The following is a 23,526-nucleotide window of genomic DNA, read 5'->3' as shown; positions in this document are numbered from 1 at the left end:
AAAAGCAAGTACCTGATGTCACTGGTACAAGAACGTGCAATAGAGCCTGCAGGGAATTTGGTATTCGACCTGCACGACTCGTCCTGTCTTGTCCTGAGGGCACATGCTCGGTGCTGCTCCCTGCCTCTTTTTCTTTCGCTCCCTGCCCCCTTTCCTTCTTCCTTTTCTCCTTCCTTCCTTTATCTCAACAGCCTAGAGGAAGCATCAAGTTAGGAAGTTCTTTTTGTAGGTTTTTCCTTTTTAAAGTTAACGTCCTAACCAGAACTCTATAAATAAGGTGCCATTCCCATCCCCACGACCAGAGAAGACATTAATCAGAAAGAGGCAAAGCCAAAATCTGAGCCTGAGCAGCCTGACTCCAGAGCCCGGGCTCTTAGCCATGCCTGGTTTTTAGGTTGAGAAGAAGGTCCAGCTGAGCTGTCAATTTAAGGAGTTCATAGTAGGCAGAACAGTAGATGGCCCTCCCCGAACATCGACACCTCATCCCCAGAACTTGTGAATATGTCAGGTCAAAAGGCAAAGGGGAATTAAGGTTGTGGATAGAATTAATTTGCTGATCAGCCGACCTTAAAATAGGGAGATTACTCTGGATTATCTGGGGAGGCTCCATGTCACCGCGAGGGTCTTTAAAAGTGGAAGAGGGACTGAAAAAAGAACCAGAGAAATGGCAGCATGAGAAGGACTGAGCAACTGTGATGATGAAGGAACGGGGTTGGGAGCCAAGGAATGTGGGCAAAGCTGGAAACTGGAAAAGACAAGGAAATGGAATCTCCCATGGGGCCTCCAGAAAGAAATGGAGTGCAGCCTATACCTTGATTTTACCTGCAATGAGACGTGTGTTGGACTTCTAACCTACAGAACTGTAAGGTAATCAGTTTGTAAAGACAAATAAGGAAGATACTAAATGCGTGGCAACTGGTAATGGCAGCAACTAGAAAACTAATCCAGAAGCTAATCTGGTCAGGCCTGAGCAGTAAGGACCTGAAAGGAAGCAACAGAGCGGGAACCAAGAACCTGCTCGTCCAAAAGAGGAACATGGCGATTGAGATAGTAAGATGCAAAGGAGAAGCCTTGGCAGTACAAAACCTCTTTCCTTTCCTTTCCATATCCTAAGAACTTGCAGGGAAATGGTATTCTTGATACAGAACCTCACCGGAAAGAACCACTCAGTAATGTATGTGTTCCACAATTTTATTCTGCATTTTATTCTGCAATTGCCTAGCCTGTGCTGGGTATCTAGGAATATACATACAAGCATCTAACTTTACCCTTCAGGCTCCTTTCAGAAAAAAAAAAAAGTGAAAAAACTAACCAAATCTTTAACATAGCATGAAACGTAACTGTACCCCTCCTGAATCAAACTAGCATTGTTATTTGTTCAAATTCTAGGAAGGATATGATGCTCAGAATTAGACTAGGTTCCTCACTGCTGAGGTTTCATTTAAATTTAACACATCAGCAAGATACTCAGTCATGATTAATTTATATTTATTAATTTATACTTACTGAGTTCCACATGGAATAGTAAAGTAAAAAGTAATAGATAAACCCAGCATCTAGAAATGCAGAATCAAATAATTCTAAGGGTAATACACCCCCAGAGGGTGTTTATGACTAGACAGCAGTCAGATGACCTTAAATAAGAAGGTCCTTAGTGATTGAAACTTGTTCATTACAGGGAACTAGTCAAACCCCTACTGTCGTTTCTGTTGCTTGTGAAGGAGGCCCACTAAAGTCACTTGGGCGTGAAGCCAACCGCAACCCTCCAGGGCACCGAAGGGCTCGAAACGGACTGGTTATTTCTCACCACCCAAAAGTGGGCTGACTTCGAGACTGAAGATCGAAATACCTCCTCAAAACTTCCTAGGACCTTGGATGTGTTACCCTGGGAGCAGCCTCCCTGGATTATGCCCGTGTACAATGGAAACAGCCCCGATTGCCACCAGCAGCAGCCTCGCGCTCTGCGGGCTGAGAAACAAGGCTTGTCCCTCTACGCAGCTGCTCACTCAGCGGGCTGCGCTGTTCAGTCTGACGACAAGAAAACGTCAGAGCCGCCTCACTGCCTTCTCCTCCAGCCCAAACCTGAAACCAGAGGTCACGAGACCCAAAGTCTTCAGGGACTAGGCAGATAAAGTAAAAGGGTGCCATGGGTCAAGTGTCAGAAACACACAGCGCTTTCTAACTACCTGATTCCACTTGTGATACGGCATGGATATGAAGAGCTACTGCTCTTCAGTAAGAGGAGACAACAGAGTAAGTGTGATGATACACGCTGCTGCCTTCCTACTGGGGAGACCACGGGAGGGGGCAGTGGGAAGTCAGTGACCGCACGGCCATCACCAACAGGCAGTGATGACTATTCAGCTCCCGAAAATTATGGCCATGTGGGAACGAGCCTGCTGTTACCAGATCTTCTGAGTTTTCCAGACAAAGCCAGAAACAGAGACTTTTGTGGCATTTTGCAATTCTAAATGTTAGCAAAACAAACAAAAACTCATGTATTTTTTGATCTGCCCTATAGGCAAATTAAAGTATAAGTTAGACTTGGTACACACTTTAAGAACAGGAAGCCCCATTTCTCTAAGTAGGGTGGTCTGATTTGCTCAAATTATACGAGGCAACAGACAGGTTTCTTGCACTCATTCACACTGTGGTACCAACAGGATTCAGGGCCCTGCTAAGGGCTACAGATGCCCTCTGTTTCTGAAGGTAAATGTCTTCTAAGGAATGCCAAGTCCCCGGCCACTGCAGGCTTTCCTTCCATTGGCTTTGGGACCAACTCCAACTCCCTACACCACCTCCCAGAACTGCTCTATTCTTAGCACAAGTCCTGCAATTGAAAGGCAAGGTGCTGCCTGTCAGGAGATGCTAATGAGACTCCACCCCCTGATTTCTGCCATTGGTGAAAATGTGCTAACTCTTAGTAGACACCACAGGACTCAGAGCAACTCGTCATCTCCCCCCAATACATTGGCACAAGAATTTGTTCTATCTGCTCAGTAAAATTCTAGCTCCAGAAACCATAATATATTTTGATGAAGAAAATAAAGCGAAAGACTAACCAAATTACCCATCCCTCACATCTTTCACTTAACTGTCCAGTCGGTCTGAAAGATTTCTCCACATAAGTCACACAAATGGTCAGGTTTCATCCTAATATGTCAAGTGCTGGACAGTGGCAAATTCCTTAATAACTCAGTTGACTTGAAGAGAGGAATTCTAACTCTGGCGATTTCCCCATAAGAACTCTTCGTCCATTTCCAAGGATAACAGCAATTCCTACATAGCATCTCCAGCTAGTGGCCTCACCAACCTGCAGGGAAGGGTGTACCGCATGTGTGTACCTCCTACCACCATCCTTTGACAGCTCGCAAAGGATTCGTCTTCATTCCCACTGATGAAGTCCTTCCTTAAAGGACTTCTTTATTAGTCGCCAGAGTTAGAGAAGAATGAACTTGAGATGGGAGTTGAGGGAAGATGTCAAGTAAGGGGAAACGTTACTGAAATATAATCTGTAGAAGATCAGCCACTGATTCACATAAATTCAGGAGACTTGGAGGTAGTGGGATAGAAATGAAAAAGCAGGTTGTGTTCTTGGGTAGCAGAAGAGAGCTCCAAGGGAATGAGAGACAGTAGCCTCACGAAGTGTACTTCCTCTGCCCTGGGCTGGGAGGTTATCTTTGGGCTCCAGGAGGCATGGGGGCTTTATTTAGTTCTTAAAGAAAGAAGATAAGAGGAAAATAGCCTCTTCAGGAAGAAGGGGAAAAAAAAGGGAGGAAAAACATGAATGCTCTTTTATAAGCATCTTCAAGGAGCACCAAGCCAACTGGCCACCCATGAGATCTGGCCACTCCCACCCTGCTTTCCAAACAAACAGGCATGACTCCAGAGGAAGGTCTGGTGAGGGGAGGTGCGGCCCAGGGGCGGGGGAGGCAGGATGCGAAAGCGATCGCATTTCCTCCGACCAAGAGCCAGGCCTCTGTGGACATCCTGCACACCCCTCCTGCCATCCTGTGCGCTGCTGGCCCAGCCGGGGGACCCTGAGGCTTTCAGGCCTTTTATCATATTAGAAGCATTTTTCTCATCATAACCGAGACCTTTAGTATTGCATTAAAAAGATGGTTAATTTTCTTAAGCTTCCTTTTAAACACAGAAATAGGATTAGAAGGATAACACGCTCAGATGCAAGCCCATTATTTGATTATGTCTAAACCTAATCCTGCCTTCACCTTGGCCTGCAGAGTCTCCATTTTGGGTTTATTGGTTGATAATGCCAGGCCTGTCAGATACTATTACTTGTGTAGTATCTGTTGCTCCGTGCTCTTTCTTCCACTATCAAATGCTGAAGGTTTGAAATTGAATTATAGGCTAAGTTCTCAAAGCCTTGCCATCTTTTAGATCTTCGTACCTATTTTCAAAGAAGAAAGAACAGTTCAGGCCCCCCAAGAGTGGGAACTCTCTTCAGCAAATTCATTCCTGACAATGCTTTGAAGGAAAGCCTTATAACTAAGCCCCCCTCTGTTAAGCAGGCTTTCTCTTCTCTCACGTTATTAAGAATGAGACAAAATGGTACTGATGTTAATAAAAAGATCGGAAGCTACAGGTGACCGTTCTCTATCCTATTACTCTTCCTATTATGCTAAAATTATCTGTCACATCGTCTCCTTGAGGGTTGGAGCTAAGTCTTATTGATACCCAGTGACTAACACAGATCTGGTGTTCATTAAATACCTGTGTAACTGAACCAAGAATTCATATCAACTCTTGGTTCCATGCAAGAAGGCAACCTGATCTCACTGGCTTTCTCAGTGAAGTAAAAAGCATTCCCGGGCCCAAGAATCACGAGAGAGGCTTGTGATAAACCCAAGAGCACGCGACCAGCCCACCCCTCCACCCATCTCACCATCTCCCCTCCCCGTCCCAGCAGCTTCTAAATGCCTTTACCTGTCGCAGTGGTTGCATTTAAAGGGCTTTGCACCTGTGTGTTTCCTGTAGTGCCTTGTGAGCTCATCGCTTCGTGCAAAACGCCACTCACACCCTTCCCACGAGCACTTATAAGGCTTCTCACCTGCAAGAAGAGATGGAACGACCATGGTCAGCAACAGGAACAAAATGGCCAGACACCTGATCAGGTTCTGCTACCCACTCATCAGCCTCGGAAAAGGGCTGTAAAAAAATCACCCTTAAAAAAATGACATTTCCTAACACAGCATGCCACATTTTTTTTTAAGTCTCCTGGTGTTTTTGTTGTTTATTTATTTTTTTTAACCTTCAAAAGTGGTTTCACAAGATCTTCAAATCTGGAGCTGTCATTTCAGCTCCCAGAGTCAGAGCATCTCCTTTGACTGGTGAGGGATCAATTTTTATTTATTTTCTATTCCCTGGAGCACTTTGACCCCCCACATTCCAAGCAGAAAGGAAATGTGCTATTTTCATCTGAACCACAAATGCTTCTAATTCTATTTTTCTCCAGATCCTACAGTAATTTACCATTTCAGCCTTTTTAGTCTTCTCCCTCCTCTTCCCCCTCCACAAACTGAAGCCAGGCAGCTGACTGACAAGGCAAAGAGCTCACGTCTTCCAGAAACCCTGTTCCTTCCAGTAAACACAAGTGGATGTACAGTCACGAGAAAGGGCTACGATTTGAGAGTAAAACTGAAGTCACTTAATGATTCCTGCCATTTCTGTAAAATACAGTCACAAAAGTCCGACTTAAGAAGCGCAAAACTTAATGATTCCAGAGCACTCATGCTCGAGAGTGAGACACAGGATTACAAAATATTTTTAAAGTCAATTTGTAGAGCAAGCTTTCAACCACAGTGAAGCTGCTTAGAAGCACGAAATTTGAGCTCTGTGCTCAAGTGACCTTTTTGCACAGTAAATACAGATGGAGGAAAATGGAAGAGAAAGTACATGACTTTTCCTAAGACCTTTTTTTTTTTTTAACCCATCAACGTCTGTCACCAAACATGACAAATATTTACCCTTCCAACTGTTTGCTGGGCTGGTTCTAATAAGAAGAAAAATAATCTTTCAAATCGTGAGAGTTAACTAGTCTTGTACCCGAGTTAACTGGTTAGTATAGTGGTCCACAGCTCAGAAGCCAACCTCCCTGGGCTCAGTTTTTGGTTCTGCCCCTAACTGTTTAACCTTGGGCAAGTTAATCAACCTCTCTGTTCCTCTGTTTTCTTAGAGATAACAGGGTTATGTACTATGAAGGGTTAGGAAAGGATAAATTAGGTACTATATATTCGTTAGAACAGTGCCTGGCATAGGTAAGATTCACATAACTGATAAATACTATAAACTACCAAACCTGAAATTTCTGGATACACAAGTGTCAAAGTTGTATGGTTGTCCCACCATGTCTCCATTTTTAATAGCTAAACCTGCACTAGGCAGCACTTAAGGAGACATTGCCCAGATACTATACTTGACCCACTTTCTTCTTTCTGCCTTTTCCCTTCCCTTTAAACCTAACTACAAAGCGTTCACAATTCTTTATTTGTATCACCTAGACTTGAACCAAACATGATGGAAAATTTTATTTCATTAAATCGGTGCCCCAGTGAGCCACTGCTCTATAAGACCCACGGAGAAGAGGAACGAGAAACCCAGGCATTTCTTTTCAATCGAACTAAGAGGACATGAAGAGGGGCTGGAAGCGCAGGAGGAAACCCATTCAGTTTTGGAAGCCAGGAAGAAAAAAAAAAAGAATCACGGAGCAGTGTTAAAAGTTCACCTTCTGGAGCCTTGAAGCCACAATTTTAGAAAAATGTGCCTGCTGCAGAGACGGGAAAGAGTGGAGGTATCAGATCCACTTGGGAATCAGCACACCTGGGATCTTGCTTCGTTCATCACAGACACCAGGCCTCAGTGTCCTCATCTGTCAAATGGGGGTGAGCTTCCCATGTTTATTGTGAGCTTTAAATAAGTCGTTGGGTATGTGGGACTTTTGGAGCCTGGCACAAGGTGAGTATTCTATTAACTTGAACTCCCTTTCCTCCCCATTTGCCTATGTTCTCAGAGGCTGCTGAGGGGGCAGGTCTGACCTGCTCTCAACACAAACTTTCAGGACTCAGGCTCCAGGCAGCTGAGTCTGGAGTTGATCTGGGCAACTTACATATTGGAAAACAAAGAGTCTTCTTAAGTTTTAAATATTTTCTCAGTAGACTGCTGGAGAATAGACCAGAAAAACTGAGTATTCTTTGAGCTCTGAGCAAGTAGGATGCTGAAGGGGAAATATGAGACCCAAGTTGGAGAGAGACATGGCCTCTCAGAGAGGCCTGTTGGCATCACTTACTTAATGCTATTGATCACCCATGAGGCTCTGTTACTTGAAGGAAATCTGGCACAGATGACAACAAGAAACGGAGAACGAGGCAGCACCAAAGGCTTCAAATTCAAAATGCCCCCCACTCCCAAAGGCCTTCAAATGCAAGTAGAACTGAGGGTCCTGGAACCTTGGGTGCCAAGTATGTCCCCAATGCAACCAGGCCTCTGGAAATCCCATGACACTCCACAGCAACAAGCAGAGACATCCAGTCCCCCAAATCAATCCCACAATCGAACGGACCCATCCGTCACAGGCAACCACATTCTGAAGGACACAGAAAGGACAGAGAGAAAATGATGGAAATGAAAGTGATGTCTTTGGGGTTTTTTTTGTTGTTAATTCCAAACTGTTTGCTTTTCCCCTTGCTGACTTTTTAAAACTAGTTTTGTTCTGTTTTATTCTGACAAATAATATCAAGGCTTTCGTGATTTCCCAGAGAATAATGTAGATGCTCTGTTAATTCCTAGCACAAATCAACCATTCTCTGTCTAGGAGGTATTTCAGTGTCCTGCCAGCCGTAGTGTCCCCCTTGCACTGCACAGACAGAAACTACAAACAGCTTGACTTGGCTGTGAATCGTGTCCCCTAACCTCATTTCCTGCGTGCAGTAGGTGCTATACAGAAACAGCACTGAGGACAAGCCCCTCTGTCCCCTCTAGTTTAGGCAAGTTATACTGTTTTTCCAGTGTCTGATGAATGGACCTACATGTTGCCATTTCTGCAAATACTAATAAGAAATTTAAAATAACCAAGAAAGAACTCAGCCAAATGAAGGACTAGTGCCTGAAACAGGCTGAGTTCAGAAACCAGAGGGGCAGAAAAATATATATATAAAGAACTGGGAATAGAACTTCATATTTAAAGCTCACAGACAGTGCGGTTAGGCTGGCCTCATTTCTGGGTTCTATCCTCACTTCCATAAACCAATATCTACTCTCAAGCCAGTGAAATTCTTCTGTCAGTACTTTGCATGGCCAAGATGACATCTCCCTGGACACCAACACCTACTGCTGGATCTTGGAACCACCTACATCCACAATGAATTCGTTTTTATCCTCACAGCCTACCTGAGGATTTCAACTCATTTCATGAAAGGCTTGGAATTCCTTCTTTATAAAAGAATGGCTTTGTTTATAAAAGGAAAGAAAGACTTTTAGAAAAAAGAGAGAGAAAGAAAGGAAAGAAGGAAGGAAGGGGGGAGGGAGGAAGAAAAAGAAAGAAAAGGAAAAAGCAGTTCAGTCATAACTGAGCAGATTTCACCCCAAATCAGCTCATCTCCTTCACCCTCCCTTCTCTCCTTGCTCCACTCCAGATACTATTCCTGGGTATAAAACAGAAAATGTCGCAGTCCTGCCCCACGCTACACCAATGGGTCCCGAGAATGCCCACCACCATTCAGCGCACCACACCTCAAAAGCAAACAGAAATGTGCAAGAGAGATCTTTGCGAGACAGCCAGGTGGGAGACGGGGTTCACACGCTAGAGCTCTAGTCGGAAGGAGTGTGTGCACGAGTGCAAGCACGGGGCAGAGCACCGACGAGAGAGCATGGTTCCCGGGGCCCGCAGCAGAGGGCGCCCTTCAGAACTCCCTCAATTTTAGGGGAAATATCAAGAACGACTTTTCCTTTCTGGACATTAACCCCTGGAAACATGGGAGCACATGTCGCACCAGATGTGATAGTAGGTCTAATCAGATATAAATAGATTTACAGTCATATGAGGAGAGGGCTTGTAAGGAGGGAGAAACAGGACTGACATTTAGCAAGGCTGAATCATGACAGGATTCCATGCTTCCCCACAAAATGGCCTCTTTAGTGGAATGTAGGCTAAACCAGAGTGGCATTTTTCTTTTTTAAAGTTTCTTAGAGAGTAATGCTTCTACATCATGATCATCACACTTGACCTATCAAAAAACACTGCCACAATTACCTTTTGAACATGTACCTCCAACACACAGAGATTTATTCATGAATAATATAAATGTACTGATGTCCTAATATATTAGGATATTACAAAACATACACTCAGTATAGAAATTTAAAAGAATTAAGGTCAGTTTAATATAAATAGAAGTTATAAATGTTTCTTCCTGCACTCAGAAAGACTGGGTTGCACAGCCCTACTTGGAGACACCACTGTTCGTTCCACAAGGTGATGAAAACAGCGTGGCTCCAAGCTCACTGGTCTCAGGGCTCCATCCTTGGCCCCTACAGTCTATTCTCCCTGCAGCAGTCAGAGTAGCTCTTTGAAAATGTAAATCAGAGCATGTGTGCCCCTTACAGGGGACTTTAATCTTCATATTTCCATATAACTGGTTTCTTTAACAACCTCTGGATTTTATTTTATGCATTTAGAAACATTCTGCAGAGGGTTCCGCAGGCTTCACAAGACTGCCAAAGAAGTTCACGACCCAAAAAAGGTTAAGAAGAAATTAAAATGTAAATGCTCCAATGGTTTCCTATTGTTTTTAGAATAAAAATCAAAAGCCTGTAAGGTCCTTCAGTATAGAGTCTACATGATCTGCCCACCCCCGATCTCAATTCACCATGCCCTATCTGGTGTGCTCCCACCTCAGGGCCTTTGCACTTGCTACTATCCCTTCTGCTTGGAACACTCTTATTCCCTCACTTCCTTCAGGTCACTGCTCAAATGTCTCCACACCATCGACTGCTGAACAGCAGATTTTGTCACCTTCTCAATACGATGTAATCACTTTGAAATTAGATTGCATATTGTTTGCACGTGCTATTGTCTGCTTCCCCGAGGAGAGTATAAGCTTCCTGCAGGCATCTACTTTGTTCCCTGTGATATCAACAGCTCTACAGCAGGGCCTGGCTCGATCCTGTAGAAGGCACTGAATGAATAAAGCATCTTGATTTGCAACAAAGACCCAAGCACACAGAGGGGCAGAACAGCCTGAGTGATTTCAGTCCCTCTCTTTCTACATAATGAACTGGCTTAAAAGCAGAAAATGGCTGCTTGCTTGTTTAAACGTTGTCACTCCTGTGTGACAGAGACTAAAATGTGAAACTCTACAATGGATTATTCTTTCACCATTAAAGATCAGTTCCCACTCCCTATCTGCCCGAGCCTAAAAAGGCGTATCCTGAAAATCTTCCTGTAACCTTCATCTCACATCTGGGACCACAGTCTCCTAAGCAACATCCCCTCTGGGAAACCAAGTGCGTCATTTTCTGAAACTCATTTGTAAAGGTTCTCACTAAAGATGTGTTGGGGAGAGCAAAAGTGATATGCCAAGCGTATTGCACTATCCATGTGCCTTTAGATAGAGACTGTAGCATGAAATATGAACAGGTGTCAGAATCTTGCATTCAAAGTCTCTTGAAAAAAACACCGCACATGCAAATTTTCTGCATTCATTTCCTCATCTGCAAAATTTCAAATTCCTACTCCAATTCCTAAGGAGACTAGGACTTTGACATGCCCAGATTTCAGCTAAAACTAATTTTATCGATGTCTTTTCATTCTTTAAAAAATGCAGCTACTAGATTTCTGTTATCTGGGCATATCAAGATCCTAGTCTCTTTAGGACTTGGATTAGGAATTTGAAATTTTGCAGGTCAGGAAATGGAAAAGCAAGATGGAAAGCAGGAAGAATACTCTGTAATGGGTTTATGTATTGCCACCGAGCACATCCAGACGAAAGCAGCAAAGGCCCATCAACTGCTTTCACATCACACTTAGCAGCACTAGAGAATCTAAGCCACCTGGGGAATAAAGACATTGAGAGAGAAAATGTCACTAAGCTTTCTTAACATTGAAAAAAGAGTCACCAGTAAACATCACATGATAGCTTGGCAATCCCTTCTCAGGGTGTACGTGATGCAACTGAAAAATACCCCAAGTTATTAACTCTGCTTTGAAAAATGTCTCAGAGTTTCTCTTAGATTCCAGCTGAGTCTTAAATATTTTTTCTTTTCAAGGTTTTCAGATTAGATTATTGATGGAAAATGAGACCAGGGCTTTCTTTTCCAGAATTTCAAAAGCCTTTATAACTAGTATTATAAAATAAAATATGGACTCATTTATTTATGCTCCATGTTGATTTTCTTTTTCCTTCATTCATCACTTGCTCACCCAAAGGCCAACTAGCTGCTAGGACCTGAGTTACTGAATTTACACAAAGCACGAGCTACTTTACAGAGCATGCAAACATTTACTCTATTTTTAAAACAATTAATAAAATAACAACAGGCCTAGGCATTTTTAGACATCATAGCACATCTCCCATAAGGTGTGGGGTATCATAACATTCTCAAAGTCAAATTGATTTTTTATCTCATAAAAATGTATACAGTATTCTAATATTTTCAGCAAGGTACAATTAATTCCCTACCTCAACAAAACAAAACAAAATCCCACAACTCTTAAGAGAGCAATTCTCAAAAGATTATAAATTCATTTTAGAATCTAACCTCAATACTCATACCTGAAGTTACTCGTTCTCAAGTTGTAACACAGGTAAGCATGACCATTTGGGAAACTGAATGTTTTTCTAGCATCATGGTTAGTTTCTTCATGCATTTTTTTCTTGTTTTGCTTTGATTCTTATTTTATTTTTGTTGTTGTGGTCTAAACTTAATTTTTAAAATTATTTCTATCAGCTTTCTGAGGATGAGAAAAGTTGTTAAAACATTTGCCCTTTTTTTTCTGTCAAGATAACTATATCACATGAATTTACTTGAAACTAATTCATAGAATATCTCCTGTAAGCCAGGTTCCCACAATTCAATTTGATGTATTTAGGTAGCAATTTGATTATTAAGAACCACAAATTTCAAACTCTTGGCCAATCTTTGATGTTTGCATTCAAATGTAAAGATGGCATGACTGCAGAGGATAACGTGCAGGAACAGTTGATTACTACAACCACGACCAAACCATTGTTTTTGCATCATTTAAAAAAAATTAATTTTAAGAATAAAGAGGAAAAAAATGTAACTTTAGTCCCAAGCAACATGGTCCCAGTTTAGTTGGTATCAAAAGTATCACCAAGCCACTCTGAAAGTAACGGTATCTCTAATGCAAAACTGTGCCCTTCAGAAGCAAACCAACGTCGCGCAGGGACCCTTCCCCCAAAGATCCAGTGACTTTCAGAGGCTGGCAACTCAGGTGTACAACTTCAAGTGAGTATTGGAAGGAATTTATTCTTCCTGCAGGGAAGGAGGGAGGGAAGGAATGAGAAAAAGAGTAATTGTGGGGCACAGAGCTTTGAAGGAGGATAGGTCTGAACCTACTGGGGAGGACTTGGGGGAGCCTGAGAGCAGTGGGAGAGGACTGGGTACCAGGGATTCATGGAAAATAGAGAGGCATGAAGGTGCAGTGCCAGTGTGTAGGGAGCGGAGGCTAAAACAAACCTCACCGGACCCAGGACACATGGCAGTCATCACCTGGCACACATCACATTAGGTGATGATGCCCAATCTGTTATCCTAGATACACTGAGTTTTTCTCCTTTGCCAACTAAAAACTGGATAATATAAGCTTGAAACTCTTACTATTAGGATGCAGATGATTTTCTTCTACATATATGACATATATGAAAAGAGATGGACCGATGGTATAGAAAACCCCAAAGAGTGGGTAATCCAAAAACCACGTCAGCTCTGATTTGGGAAATTATCAAATGAGTGGTATCAGCATCCTGAATTTGTTCTGATTAAGCTAATGCTAACATTAATTGTGATTACCTGATTATACAAATGCAGGTGGTAGAGAAGTGGCCTGAGCAAATCAACATTTGATAAGGTAATTTGCCTCAAATTAAAAAGCAAAAAGGTAACTTTATCAATCCTAGAGAAGCCCAAATTAGGTCATTTACATACAGATGATGGGGCCATGGGGCCCTCCCCTGGACCAACTACCATTCAAGTTAAGTAGATATGGATCTCATTCCCTAGAGATTTTGAGTCAAGATTTAAAACATCAATTTGTCTCTTTGACTTAAATCTCTTCCAAGATTAACTTTTTTTTTTCCCAGAAACTGAATTTCCCCATAAGCTAAAGCATCTCAAATATGTACCTTACCCAAGTCTGAAGTTTCAGAATCACCTAAAAGGAAACTTTCAGTTTCTTATTTTGACAAATGATAACCTAAGTCAGGCCCTTCACAAAACACTGCCTATGTTCTAGGAAAAGATGTCCGCAAAACCATCTCACTTCTTTTCTACCCTTATTTATCCACCACTCCTTACATAAACCCCTCACTCTCTACCATGTCCAAGCAGCCCTCCCCAGCCCTTTCCCCTCACTGGGGCATCCTCTACTCAGAATGTGTCAGTCTTCCACATTTCACCCCAGCCTGAGGTGTTTCTCCTCCTCAGAAAACTATAGCTTTGTCTGAGTTTCCACTCTTTGGCCGCTTATTCACTGTTTCATACACACACACACACACACACACACACATATTTATGCCCTTGATCTTCTGCTCTGCTCCTGCTTTTCCCCACCCACAATGGAAACTGCTTTTAAAACTAGGGTATCTTATACTTCCAATTCAATAAATACAACGAAGTATATCTAATGTGCGTCTAAGTATGCTTTCTCACTGGCCTCTTTGTCATCACTTACCGTCCAGCACAAGCTCAGGCACATTAAATGCACTCAGTATGACATTTGCTAATGAACAGATTAGCGATCAATCAGAAATCAACAGACAAAAAAGCTTTGTTACCATCCTGCCTTCCAAATTTATAAACCCTAATATGCATTACCTTCAAAGCAGCTCATCTCTGTCCACAGGTGAGCAGGCCAAGTCAAATACTGAAACTTCTTCAGTGTGACAACCTGAATTCAACCAATATTAATTCTGGTTCTAATACGCACCAAGCAATGACACTGGGGGAGATTAAAGGGAAAAGGAAGGGGTCTCTGCGTTCGAGGACTTCCCAGGTGGGGAAGCCCCTGCAGGCACACAAGGCCTGCTGTGTGTGATACATGCGTGTGCGTGGACCTATGGAGGAGGCCGTCCCTAACACTCTGTAGGACCAACAGGGTGGCTTCCCAGAAAAAATAACCTTCCCGGAAACGTGAAGGAGGCCAGGGACAAAGGCAGCGGGCATCTCAGGGAGCAGGGGCAGCAGGTGCAAAGGGCCAGAGATGAGGAGCAGAGAGCTGTCACAGCTGAGGTAAGGGTGAGTATATGAAGAGGAATTTCAAGAATGGACTGGAGAGGTGGTAAGAGCCACCCCTCAGGGGACTTGATGACAAGCCATCCCCTCAGGAGACTGACTGACTGCCTTGGGGTGGGAGCCCGGGTCTCCATACAGCCGTTCCTCAGGGCGTGGCCCAGGAAGGTGGCACGGGCATTTCACAAAGCACATCCTCTGGGAAGTGATTCTAGACCAACTCTGGTAGAGCTGAGTGTCCCACCTCTCTGCTCCTACAACTGCCTTTAGAAGAGTCTTTTCTTACTGGAGTGGTTTGTTTACATGCTGCAGCCTCACAAAACCAACTGGTCCCTTCAAGGGCAGAGGCCAGGTTTATTCACCTTAGTCTTTCTAAGATTTAGAATGCTGGAGACATTCCAAAGACCCTCCATTAACTTGATCGAACAAACATCTGTATCTATGACTAGTCAAGTCTTCCTTTAAGCACTGTAACCTTCATCTCCCTAGAACTACTTTCCACTTCTCTGTAATACAAATTAGGAAGAAAACACAGTGATTGAAGCCACCCATAGAATCTGCATTAACACACACTCCCCCCACCAAATCTGCAAACAATTCAGCACAAACATATTGACACCCACATATGCAGAAACACCCACACACAATCTGTCAGCCTATATACCTCTAACCTCAAACAGCCTTAATTTTGTCTGCACTAAACCCACAGCTACAAAATACTTTTCATTCTACCAAATTTTCATCCTGGGATGAAAATGTCAGTGCAACGTGACTTCATGCTTTGGAAGGAAGAAAGTGCAAGAATGTGAAGATGTGGTTAATTTGACTCTACAGGCTTGCTTGCGCTCTCAGAGTTATTTATCTCCCAGTCACTTCATATTATTCCAATAATGTAATATTCTCATAAAATGCAAAATGTAAATTAAATTTCCATTCAGAACTTCTGGTATACCACAGGAACCTAGTTTTCATGCAGTTATTTGATTTTGCAATGTGCCACAAACTAAAATATACTCAACATGGTTTTTTTTCTTACCATATTATACATTTAGAATTTCAGAACTCAAGTACCTTGTGTTTAAATGTCTTCAAAAGAGACTGCTCTTAGGACTAAGAGCAGAGCAGCAGTGGCCAGTGTCCTTCTATATTCATTCTCTCCTTTTCTATCCTAAGAGAATCTCCACATTTTAGCTGGGCTTGTTGCCACCTCAAATGAAGATTCTATTTCCCAGCTCCTCGGCAGTTGCATGTTGACATATAACTAAGTTCTGGATGATGGGATGTGAATGGAAGTGACAAGTGCAATTCCAAGCTGTACTTTTAAAGGTTGGGACATCCTCTCCCCTTCCCACTCTCAAAATAGTTGCATGAAATAACTATGTTCCTGGAAAGCGGGCCTGGGAGTAAAGCCATCTTAAATCGCATGGACATGGACAACTCCTTAAGGATAGAAACCCTAGGGATAGGGGACCAACAGGACAGAAGGAGTCTGGGCTTCTGACTTCTCAGAGCACACCTGTCTGAGAGCCTGGATGTTTATGTGAGAGAGGAAAAAAAATCTGTCTTCTTTAAGCCTCTGTTAGCTTGGATTTCTGTCACAAATAGCTTCATTTATGTTATTAATTCAAAGGGTAACAGAAACTGATACATGCCCAAATGGAAAACCTGGAGTACAAACATTATTTCACATCTCAATCTCACTTTTTTTTTCTTAATTCAGAAAGGTTGCCAGAACTTCTGGAAATGCAGTATCATGTTTGCAAGTACAGTTTAGTGGAACACACACACACACACACACACACCCCTACCTTGCAATCGGGACACCTGGGTTCTAGTCTTGGCTCTTACCACTTACTATGTGATCTTAGAAAGTTACATACTCTTTGAGTTTCACTTTCCTCCCCTGCAGAATGGGGCTAATCTCTCCTTTGACATTGGCCTTACAAGACTATTATGAACTTTTAAGAGAGATGAAGTCAGTACAAGCGTTCTGTAAACTATACAGCACTATATAAGCAAAGTGATTATTCACATATTCCCACCAAACACCCTTCTTCATTCAAGGTGGCTCATATCAACACCCAGTGCCCGGATACACCTTTCTGGTGAACAAAAGGCCTGCAATCACCAGTTTCTAGCTAAGATGGTTAGAGATCAGTGTTATCACCTCCTGGGGCTTGTGTTTCATTTAATGAGCAGAGATGACACCCCAAGCCCCAACTTCTCAACTGGCAATGTGTCACTGATTAGAAAGACAAAGGGTTTGAACCAAACAGCACAACCCAGCACCACATATAGAAAAACAGCTCATAGCCCACGTACCACTAACATATAGTGAATATCTCACCGGGCCTCATAGCTCATCCACTGACCTATGTTTGGCTTTTTCTATTGGATACATAGATTGCAGAATCAAACCCTAATGTGATGTCTGTATTTTTCCTCCTCACATAGATATACCTATAATAGAAAACCATGTGGGAGGGAAAGACACAGAACATTATACACAAACAGACAATAAATGTATTTTCCCAGAGAAAACATCTTGAATGATCATCCTGAGCCAAGACCTGCGGCCCAATTCCATCAATCCTCAATTGATGATAGTGTTTTACACATCCTAGGGAAATGCACTATTGGCTACTGCTTATCAAGTACGCATTACATGCTAGCACTGCAGGACACCAAGAGCTCACGTATATTCTCTCCTCTAATCTCCTTTGAGACACATGCTATTATCCTCCTCCATTTTACAGACGAGAAACTGAGCATCAGAAAAATTAAGCCACTCACCAAGTTCACCAGCGTACAAGTGGTACAGTCAACATTTAAACCCAGGCAGTCTCACCTTCAGAGTCCATATGATTAACCCCTACCTCACACTGTCTCTTATTCAAATGCCAACAATAAAATAAAATAAATATCCATATTCCTTTTGGAAATACTTTCTGATAAAATAAATCTTTCAACTGGAAAGAATGTCAGAACTCTTTAGATGCGCCCATATGATAGCTGCTCTAACTTTTAAAACATGAGTAAGCAAAGGAATATAATCAACTGAGACTAGAAGCCAGGGGTGTGAACTATCCCTCGCTCACCCCCACCCAGTCCCATGGTCTCATCTTTAGCTCATATGATGGTACTACTTACTACAGGACCTCGGTGTCAGGCAGGCAGTCAGAGCTGATATCACATATTAACTTAACCAGTGGTTTTCCATTTCATTCCCTTCGCTTTCTCAAAAACCACCTGTTTAGTCTGACACAGTCCAAGATAAACCAAAATGGAAACTCCCAAGGTCAATAGCAAAGCAAGGGCTTCATTCTTAACCCACAGCTCAAAGTGCCTGAAAGTCCTGAAGGGTCAAAGGAAGACTAAAGATGGCTCCGTGCTGGGCTGTTTCCTTAAACTCCTACCCCTCGGTCACATCGGCTCCCACACCTGGTTCAGAAGCCCAAGGAGGAGGATCTGGAGTGCGCATCCTACAGGGAGAGAGCAGCACAATGTGGCTGGAAAATCAGGCAGGGGCCAGACTGCTTGGTCCCATTTGGTAGCCACTAGCCCTATGTGGCTTCTGAACTTTTGAAATGGGAGCAATCTAAATTTGGATGTGCTCTAAGTGTAAAACACTTTCTGGGTAGCAAAGACTTAGTATGGGAAAAAAAAATGTAAAGGAGTTCATTAGTAAACGTTAACACTGATTACATGTTGAAATTAAATAAAATCTGGTATTACATTAATTAATTAGTGTAACAAATTACTTTTTAAATAAAGCTGCCAGGATACGTATATATAAACATACGTGTGGCTCGCATTACATATTTCCATTGGCCAGCGCTCTTATACACCACGTTTAAGAATTTGGGCATTGTCTTAAGAACAATGGCAGCCACTGTGAGCTTTTAAGCAGAGGCATAGCACAAGCAGATTTGATTTTTTAAAATATCACCCCGGCTACCAAATGGAGAATAGACTGCAGAGGGAAATGAGCTGATGTGGGAGACCCTTTAGGAGGTGCTATAACAGTCTGGGAAAGAGAAGATAGAGGCCGGCCACGGATGGCACTGCTCCTAGTAGCAGAGAGGGAGAGACGTGAACAAACACAAAACATAGTTACAAAGCAGTGCCAAAAAGCTGCAGAAATTGATTGAATGAGGAGGAAACAAAAGGTTATGCACAGGGATGCCTCCCTAGGTTCTGACATTCAGTATCCACCCTCCAGTAATCATACATCCAAGTGAAAATGGCCATCAAGTTATCCTGTGGTTGCAGTATTCTGTGTGCATGAAGTTCCCCTGAGAGAGGCATGAATCGCGGGCGCTCTGAGTACTCTGGAACGAGCGCAGCCTGTTCCAAAGTGCTTTCCTTCTGAAGAGCTCCCAGAACAAGGAACTCAAGATTCTGCCAAGACAAGAATCACTTTGGAAAGCTGTCAGAAACGATGATGGTAATTGCCACTACGATCAGGAAATGGGCTGAAAGCACGGCAAAAGGAATGGGCTGCGGTGGAAGCGGGGTGAAGTCTTTGCTCCTGTGCCCCTTTCCTGGCTTCTTTCCTAGAAAATTCCAGCAGACTACTGCAGGATAACAGGCTTTGGAGTCAGCTTGGTCATTCATTAGCTAGGTTACCCCTGGGTTCTTCGAGGCTTCTATTTTTCCTCCCTGAGATGAGAACTTCACCACGCACCTGGGGAGGATTCAGGGCAGTGACACAGGTATAGCTTAGCCCGCTGCCTGATTCGCACAGCAGTGTCCCCAGCCGGGGCTAGGACCTCTCCATCTTTTTCCTCCTCTCCAGCCCAAACTGCCCCCCAGAAAGGGGTGGCAGGTGTGCTGCAATCTTCCAGCATTCCTCTGTCTCACCTCCCACAGGTAAAACTATGATACATCTCAAGAAAGCCGGGCTGGGTGTCTCGGTGTCAGCCTCACAGAGAACCAAGCACTGAGGCGAGGCTGCAGGAACGTGGGAGATACACTCCTTCCAGGGCAAGCCTCACCATGAATAATTAAGGTGAAGCTCTGCTTATCAAAATAAATGAATAAAGGATGCCTCCGACAGAACAGCCACTTTTTTTTTTTTTAATTTTTGACTGTTTTAGGAGACCATTTTTTTCTCGGTTACCGCTCCTTCCAATTTGATAATCTTCAGAGGCCTCCCTATCAATTCGGGTAAATTAGCAAGCTTCTCCTCCGTATGGAGCTGGGGCCGTAAATCACAAATACGAGTGTGTGTAAAATTATATAGCATGGGGCCTGGTGTAATAATAAACACATTTATATTTTATAACTGCTGTTTTCTCCACACTCGAGCCAGCTCACTGGCTGGGCCCCAGGGGCTCGCAAGCGTCCCCCAGCCCCGGGGACAGTGCTCTGGCTTTGTGTTCCGGCTTCAGACCCGCGATCTGCCAGATACCAGCCGGCTCCTCTTTGTGCTGCAGCGGGCAAGGAATCAGCCCCGCTCACGGCCCTGTGTGCAGCCCGGCGGAGACACAAATGAGCAGGTGACCTTTCGAACCGTGTCAAAACGGGCCCTTGACCCAGAGACCTCGAAACTTCAGTGGTTTCACTGTCTGAATCAGCCAAGTGAAAAGACCCATGTTTGCACAATATGATTGTGTTTACACAAAGATTTAACGCCTCAATAGAGCAAAAGCTGTTCAGTTAATTTTAATTATTGCTTTATTCTTCTCACAACAGATTTAAAAAAAAATGTTTAACAGTGAGCTCGGGGTAATTGATCCCGTAAGCTCTGTGCCTACGGTCCTTCTAACACGTGCACAGACAGTAGTGGTAAGGATGCACAAATGGGTTTCCTTAGCCGAAAGGATTATTTCCAGTCCCTGCCTTTGTGTATTTAACATTCTTTGTGGAGAAGATGGACAGCAAGGAAGACCACAGAAAACCTTCAAGATCTGACAGTTGGCAGGGGTGGTAGGGGGAGACAAACAGGTGGGTGAGACAGCATTCTAAATGCTTAGCGGCAAATTCTAAGCAAGCAAGAGGCGAACAGCAAATGAGGATGAGGGCCCTGTCAGTTATAACGATGTATTAAGGTTATTTCTTTGGCAGGTGGAATAAATAAAAGGGGGAAGTAAATTGGAAAACATAAAGATGCACAGGAACACAGGATGGGACAAAGAAAAATCCACAGGCAAACAGTCCTCAAAAAGTAGAACCCTCAGGGGTCATGTGTGCTGTTCCTTCCACCTTCCAGGAATCTGTCTTTTGACGTGAAAACCTTTTCTTTCTTCAGATCTCCAGAAGACAATACAAGCGCCCGTCACTTGGAGGTTCCTGTAGATGCTTCTGGCAGCATGTTAGAAAGCAGCTGTTCTTCACCATGTGCTTTTGTGAACACAGAGGGGAGATGGCTGCTCACAGCAGCAGAATCCTCACCTGAGCTTGGGATCTTTGCTCATTAGGGGATTTATAATTCCTCTATCGACCAAGTGTTTTTCTCCTTAAGACATTTAAGACATCCAAAAATAGCCTCCAAAAAGTGGGGCAAAAGAGTGATAAACAAGATTATTTTTAACGCTAGATTTAACAAATAAAAATAATAGCACAAATTTGTTCGAACTCCCCAGGTAAAGCTCTGACATATCTAAGACAGCAACATGCAACCTACACACCAAGATCCATCCATCCTTTGCTTCTCTCACCTCTTTTCTAAGGCACTTCCGTTTGGATTTCCCAGTTTAGTAATGAAAGGACTGCTGAGGTGCATTCTTTTAAGGGGTCAGGGAGAAGTTTCCATTTATGATCTCTTGCCACAAATTTTTTTAAATATGCAAATACGTTAATATAGAAATATCATTTAGAGAATTAATACCTTGCATTTGTTGGCATCTTCAAAACCAGCCTTCTTTCTTAAAACAGAAAAAAAAAAAGCAACCAAGAGCAAAGATTCTTAAGTTCAATCAAAATACAGTATAGGAATAGGCAAGATAATCATTCAGTTTTCTTACCTATTCTGAACTTGCTCTCATAGTGGACAAATAGTGGACCTGCTGTGAAATAAGCAGGACTGCAAATATTAAGCCATTTACTTTGCTGAACAACTAAATTCATTTATCTCCTGCTTGAATTTAGTGTCCTGCACAAAATAACTAATATCTAAAGGACAAACAGAATGGAGTTTGGCTCTGCAGTTCTGCACAGAAACCTTTGAAAAAAAATCATTCTCAGAGCCTTAGTTTTGTCGTCTAAAAAATGGGAAGAAAGAACATTTGTAAGTGAGGGTTAAACAAAATGAGGTAAGTAAAAGCCCTGGGTGAGCTATGATGGTCAGTACGGGCGACACCATTGTTGCTCACTTTCTTGGATAAAGCAGTAAGGTGCAGGCAGCCATTCCCAGGCTGGTCCCCAGCGGCCTTCCCCATTCCCAAAGCCAACCTGAGAAGGAATGCCTCAGCCTACCCGTTCTTTGGCCCAGCTGCTCTGGGGAGCTGACTAATCACTGCCTCTTCAGGTCATCAAGATAAATACTGCTAATTCCCTACTGGCCCCGAAAGTAAGGTCCACTAACAACTGTGATCCAAAACATGGCGCTTACCATGACCCCAGGAGGCCAGCTCACTAATCGCAATCTCTCCAAGTGGCAAGGGATAAGCTAATCTGTGCGAAAGACACAGATGTCACGTCCTCCCCACAGCCACATTCACATGTATGAGAGGAATAATGTCGGCAGTATTATCTCCGAACAGCAAGGACAATGCCACACAATTATAACAGCATACTGTCCATTGTATCTGGGGATGACACGTCTGACAACGTTATTTTCTATGCATGTGAATGCAGCTGAGAGGGCCAATGCATAATTCACATCTCCCGGCAAAACACAAGCATGAAGTATGTGTCCGTTAGATAATGCCACTTAAAACCCTCTCACCTGAGGTCGCACCTTTCTGCCTGAGAACTCAAGATGCCTCAGTGCTGGTGTGAGCCGCAATCGTGAATGACAGGAACACACTGAGGTAGCCCAGACCAGTGCAACACAGGTTTCCCAATAAAAGTTCTCTTCTCTGACTGAAAACATTTATTCTCAGCCTTATTCCTGCCCTAACCGTCAACCTTCTCTTGCTAACAAGGAAACAACTGTTATGATTTGGCAAGGCTGCTGTACACAAGAGGACAGGTAGAAAATGATCGTCAGTGCCTGGTCAGAGAGGCCCATTTCTTGGCTCGGAGCCTCTCTCCCACCAACCAGCCTGGCAGCCCATGTGATTTAAGTCCCTGCCTCAGCAAAATCTCAAATTATTACAGGTCGGGAGCCTTCAGCAAGGAGGGGGGGCATGTCGCTTCTGAGGAGCTGCAATCATGAATGTTAATTTTAGAAGGCGGAGCACCTATCTGGCAGAGGTGGCGAGATATCCCCCGTATCACGGTGGGGGGGGGTGCTGTGCAGCACATCTAAGTCCCAACAAAAATAATAAATTCTACAATAGTTATATTGAATCCATTTTAAGAGTACACAGAAGGGAAGACAAGACCTGGTCGGTAGTCCAAAAAGGATGAAAACTGTTTTGCAAGTGCTGCAGAGCAACCCAAAAAGAAGAAAGGAAGGATGGCCGAGGTTGCATTAGACCAGGGTGTTTCAACCTCGGCTCTGTGGACATCTGGGGCCTGCTGCTCTTGGTGGCGGAGGCCGGCTGTCCTGTGCACAGTGGTGTGTTTACCAGCACCCCGCCCTCCACTCACCAAACGCCAGTAGCAAGCCCCCCTCCAAGATGTGACGGCCCCGAGTATCTCCAGACACTGTCAAATGTCCCCTGAGGGGGACAGTCGGCCTAGGTTGAGAATCACTGCATTAGGCAACTAACGATCTCACATTTGGGGAGAGCGGCTGGGCTAAAAGGTCTGTTTCTCCCACATAAGGGCCAGCCTCTTTAGCCACTGAGAGGAGGCCCCAGTCTACCCGCCTTGAACAGTCATGCGATTTTCATGTTCCTACCGGAATCTCATTAGCTTCTCAAGTCCTTGAAGGGTCCTGTGGTGAGCGGGCACCCTGCAAGACTGCAAGCACGGGGTGTGCAGGTGCAG

At 43.6% G+C, this 23,526-nt stretch overlaps 1 protein-coding gene across 3 annotated transcripts in view; it reads right to left on the bottom strand.

The window, feature by feature from the left end:
* KLF7 (KLF transcription factor 7) overlaps positions 1–23,526 on the bottom strand; it is a 90,782-nt gene that overhangs the window by 8,193 nt on the left and 59,063 nt on the right. For all 3 annotated transcript variants that reach the window (XM_031678169.2, XM_072961381.1, XM_072961379.1), the window contains one exon: positions 4,945–5,068. In XM_031678169.2, coding sequence (XP_031534029.1) covers positions 4,945–5,068 — 124 coding nt within the window. The remainder of the gene's footprint in view (positions 1–4,944; positions 5,069–23,526) is intronic.

This window comes from Vicugna pacos, chromosome 5 (assembly GCF_048564905.1).
Source record: "Vicugna pacos chromosome 5, VicPac4, whole genome shotgun sequence".
In the NCBI taxonomy this organism is placed as follows: Eukaryota; Metazoa; Chordata; class Mammalia; order Artiodactyla; family Camelidae; genus Vicugna; species Vicugna pacos.
Note: the sequence above shows the minus strand (reverse complement) of the source record. Positions and strands in the feature narration are given on the sequence as shown.